At 36.2% G+C, this 4,819-nt stretch overlaps 2 protein-coding genes across 2 annotated transcripts; one reads left to right on the top strand and one right to left on the bottom strand.

Annotated features, from left to right (window-relative positions):
- Positions 1-806: 806 nt before the first annotated feature.
- Positions 807-1,374, top strand: LOC149174432 (1-aminocyclopropane-1-carboxylate synthase 2-like). The gene is made up of 2 exons (XM_089422596.1): positions 807-925; positions 1,056-1,374. Exons 1-2 carry the CDS (start codon positions 815-817, stop codon positions 1,194-1,196), a joined length of 252 nt encoding a protein of 83 aa, XP_089278722.1. The 5' UTR covers positions 807-814; the 3' UTR covers positions 1,197-1,374.
- Positions 1,375-2,006: 632 nt separating this feature from the next.
- On the bottom strand, positions 2,007-2,741 carry LOC149174431 (butanoate--CoA ligase AAE1-like). The gene is made up of 2 exons (XM_089420847.1): positions 2,685-2,741; positions 2,007-2,405 (listed from the first exon to the last, which is right to left on the bottom strand). Exons 1-2 carry the CDS (start codon positions 2,739-2,741, stop codon positions 2,007-2,009), a joined length of 456 nt encoding a protein of 151 aa, XP_089276973.1.
- Between the last annotated feature and the right edge of the window lie 2,078 nt (positions 2,742-4,819).

The following is a 4,819-nucleotide window of genomic DNA, read 5'->3' as shown; positions in this document are numbered from 1 at the left end:
TGGGCATCAACAGAGAGCTCGACTTCTCGTTTTCATATTTTCCTACGTTTTTCTCTACGTTTTCAGTGGTTGGGTACACTCACGGGTTTTAGGGACAAGGTGAGCTGTTGTTGGTGAGATGCTGATTTGGGGACAAACTCTTTGGCGTGCAGTGCTTAGTTGTTAATTTATAAAAGCTCTTGACAGGGAATATCAGGTTGCCGAGCAATAGAGATGTGTCTGCCCAAAGAAAGACTTCTTTCATTTTGCCTGCGAAGATAAGATAATACTAACTTCATGTGCAAAATTCTGAACAAATCAAATTGGCTTTGAACTCTGGTTGACTACAAAAAGTTACATCAAATTTTTTTTCCTTACAAAATTTGTAGTGAATAATAGATGCTTCATTGCAAAATATGCAAAATGTTTTTTTCCCAACAAATATGCAGTGAATGTAGTGAATAATAGATTATAATTTTCTATGAAATTGCAATTCAACTTAAAATGGATGTAATACAAGGAAATACAATTACCTGTGCAAACTAATATGAAAATTTTGAGAGTGCTTTACCTACAAAAGTAGCGCGCCTTTCATGGTTGGCAACGTCTAAATCCCATGGGGAAGACTCTCCATATTTTGGCCGCTGGAAGGAGTATGATGCTAATCCCTGCCATCTGGTAAAGAACCCTTCGGGAATCATCTAAATGAGTTTGGCAGAGAGGTAGGTAGACAACATAACATATTTATTCATATTCTATCATTTTTCACATTTGTGCTGGAAAGCAATTAAATGTACTTCGAATTGGATGATATTACTTGAAGCTGTCATTCGACATGCTGGAAAACTGGCTACTTTCGCATCCAATGGCATCGATTTGTGCCGAGGAGGGCTTGTCAAGCTTTAAGCCAATAGCTCCTTATCGAGATTACCATGGCCTTCCAAAGGTTGAAAACTGTAACTTACAAACTTGACGTGTTCTCTAACAACTTGAATATTGTATACCAAAACTGTAATTTATTTAAGTGTCTTTGGATGGGATTAAATATTACTGAAAATGTTGAATGGTTGACGCAGGCAATTGCCATGTTTATGGAAGAAGTCGGAGGAAGAAAAGCGAAGCTTGAAAGAGATAGAATTGTTCTCACTGCAGGAGCAACTGCAGCCCACGAGGTGTTGACATTCTGTCTGGCTAATCCTGGAGAAGCCAGGATTTAATGTGGCCCCTATTTCTTTTTCATGTCTCTCACAGAAATGCACCTTGATGAGTGACTCAACATGCCTTCTTTGTGTTGTCCATCTTGCAGTTTGAGCTATCGCTTTGTTGTGTTGTCCATCTTGCAATTTGAGCTATCGCATGCAAGACAAGTTGTAGGGTAGTGGGCCCAAAGAGTTAGACAAATGGTAAATTTATGGGCCCACAACGTAAAACGTCGTGATTTATTACTACTTTGTATGTGACATCTCTGCATGCACTCCAAGTGTCCTTTGCAAAGGTACATTTATACATCCATTACAAGTTTTGCATAGGATCCAGAAGATGTTCTTAGTTTTATAGAAGGCATTCAAAATGCTCCCTTCAAAGATATTTTCTTATCAAATATTCAGTTCTGTTTTAACTCAGAGCCTTTCTAAGCGCTTGAACTGCTAGCTCTCTCATTTCGTGAGGGAGGAACTCTCGTATTCTACACATTCGGTAACTTTTCTTAAGGTTAATGAAGTTGGAAGCTAAAAAAAATTATCTTCCTCTCTGTCATTCTGTACATGAATTGTAAAAAATTTTATGTTTAAAAAAAATTATTTACAGAATCCTTCCACCTATAGGTGCTCTGAGACAATTTTCTTTCACAGTGGATACCTCAAGGTTGCCCAGTAAATGGATGAGTATGCTTGTAGTTTACACTGTGTTCATATTGAGTAAGGACTGAGTTTCATATTTATGAATCTTTCGTTGTTTTACTCATCTTCTTCATAATGCAACTTAATGAATTAAAATGTCATTTTTTGTGTGTCTGTTGCACTCACTTTTTAGAGTGGTTTGAAGGGCACATTTCCAGTGGTAATAGCATCCCATTTATGTTTAGGCCAGCGAGTCTTGAAATTAGGATCTCCACTTGCCAAAAGCTTTTCATACTTCAGAACACCTTCATGATCATCATTCAAAGATACTCTATACTTGTCCAATTCATGAATCACAATCATTAATGGTAATTCCTTTTTCACCTGTGAAAGAATCCTTACTGCCGCTTTTGTAACTTCCAAGAATTGGTAATCCACAAAGACCACCTTAGCTTCTGAATGCCTCAAAATAAAAGACATTGTATGTGCATCATGTCTAATATTTAGAGTGTTGAGCACTGCCCCTGCCATTGGAACTCTAAAATGCATTTCATAGGTTGTTGAGACATTTGGAGTTACTACAACAACCTGTCACATTAATGAATAATATAACTTCAGGAACGTAGTCTAACATCATTTAACAAAACTGTTAAACCCAATAAAAAAGTGTGCCCAAGCATTCATTTTAAACAAGACATTACAGTTCATGGAAGGATACATATTGCTTGCCATCGGCAATTAATTGTGGAAAATGCAAGAAATTAATGAAAGGAGAACCAAAAAACAATGTATCTTGAAGAAGAAACATGGAAATTAACTCTTCGTATTTGGGTGTTGTGGTCTATTGTATGGTTTTCAATCTCTTACCTCGGGAAGATCCTTGACAGATGAAAGCTTGTACACAGTCATGCCGAGTGAGTCCATGGTGGTTAGGAATCGCCCTAGCGCTACTCATAGAACTATGGAAAGCTGCGAATGTCTAACCCGAATGAGTGTAGAGTCGTGTGCCAGGAGAGAAAATGGATGGAAGCAGGGGCTAACCAAGGCGAGTGTAGGGTAGTGTGCGAGGACATAAAATGAATGGATGTATTTCACTGTGTACCAGCCATGAGAAAACCTCAAGCGGTAGGTGATATCATAGCTTGATTCTTACCCAAGAATCTGGATATTTCTGCTACAGTTCGGCGAGAGTTTGAACTCTTGGCCATGAATTTCCACCATTTAGGCTCACCGATCTTCTTGCAGGCTTGACGAGGAACTTGACTGACTTGACAAGGTTTGTTAGCTCCCCATAGTGATCATTCATCCCTATGAACCTTTGATCTGTGCATGCTAGAAGCACCTACACTCGACATCGGCTAGAGGGGACACGTGGGCTTCATGCAAGCCCCCGCATGCTTACCAACAAGTTTTCCGTTGATTGACGCCTGTAGTGTTGTAGTGTTGCAAGTTTCTCAACCCCGGCAGGGACTACCGCTACGACAATGGCTCCCTTGTTTACAATGTCTTTCCACAATACAAATGCATTTGCACGAAGTTTCTGAAAGTTCCAGTTCCTTGAAAATTCATTTTGCTAACTCTTTTAGGCATTCTCGACTCATGAAAATTATTGATAAAGTTGAAATGCTATCCAAAGAATTCGCTACAAAAATGATCGTAACAACCATAAATGTTTAGAAATTTGTGGCAATGGCGGGCAAAATTTTATCCCGTGTTACTTAGGTAAGGAATCTTGTTCAATGCATAAGATTGTATAAAAATTAGTGAACACTGTCGTACAATTTAAAATTAAAAAAATTGCCATGTGGTTATTATAATTAGGAGTTGTTTTTAGTGTGATTTTTTGGACTTTTTGATATGCTGGAATCTGCCGGAAAATTTTGAGGTGAAACCTTGACTTGTGTTATTTAAACTGGTCTTTTTCACTGTATATATGGATTCAACACTCTGAAAAAGCCCTAGGGCACTTCAATTTTGTAGGGGTTACCCATTAAACTTGTGATTTCAATAAACCTGTCAGATTTAGAGAAATTAGACTATAAAAACCCACCAAAAATATCTCACTAAAAACAACTCCTAATTATGATTATATTATTATAAATTTTTATAGGTAACTGTGAATAATAAATTTTTAATCCTATTAAATAAGTGAAAATATGAACTTGTAAAATTGTAGTGTTTTTTTTATTACGCTGAAATTGAAATTATAGTGTTTAGTTAAAAAAAATATTTAATATCTGAAAGTGGATTGTCTTCTTTGGTTTTTTAATGAAGTAAAGACATGAATATGAAAGAGTCACATAATTAGTGCACCTTTGACTAGTGTTGAGTTTTCAGCAAAATTCCCATAACGTAAAAATCCTTTATAATGCGCTTCCGACTTCACTCGCTGATTTGAATTGAAAAAACTTGGCCAACGGGCAAAAGTGTCGACCCCCGACTTGCTTTGGGGAATTATGCATGGGCCATTGTAATTAAAATGTCGTTTGATTTTTTTTAAGGGAATAAATGAGATCCCAGAAAGGGATTTCTTTAACATGGAAGAGAGAAATTAAGACCTATGGAGTATTGCTTACTTTTAAACGACGCTTAAAAACATAACATAATATATATATATATATATATATATATATATATATATATATATATATATAAATCTAAATCTAAATATTACGTGTTTTTTTTAATAAACAAATATTACATGATATATTATTATCCTATTAGGATAGTGTAATTGAAAGCATAGTTACCCAGTTCGGCCGTAACAGCCAAAATAATTAGTAAATTCGTCAATACGATGTGTAAGAATTCGTTTATTTTCACGGTACGGAAACTTACACATGGGGTGAGATTTATTCCCATATTACAAAGACATTGGTGAGTCTTTGTACTAGTTCAAAGGTTAACAAGTCTCTAGAGAAATTATCAAGATTACCAGATAAGAAGTCCATCTGCAGCAAGTATGGACTCATAATAGATGATCCTTTAGTTAAGAAAAAAAA

The sequence above is a fragment of the Pinus tabuliformis genome, chromosome 4_1 (genome assembly GCF_031772625.1).
Source record: "Pinus tabuliformis cultivar Carrire ecotype Pingquan chromosome 4_1, CPIR1, whole genome shotgun sequence".
In the NCBI taxonomy this organism is placed as follows: Eukaryota; Viridiplantae; Streptophyta; class Pinopsida; order Pinales; family Pinaceae; genus Pinus; species Pinus tabuliformis.
This window is presented reverse-complemented; position numbering and strand designations above follow the sequence as displayed.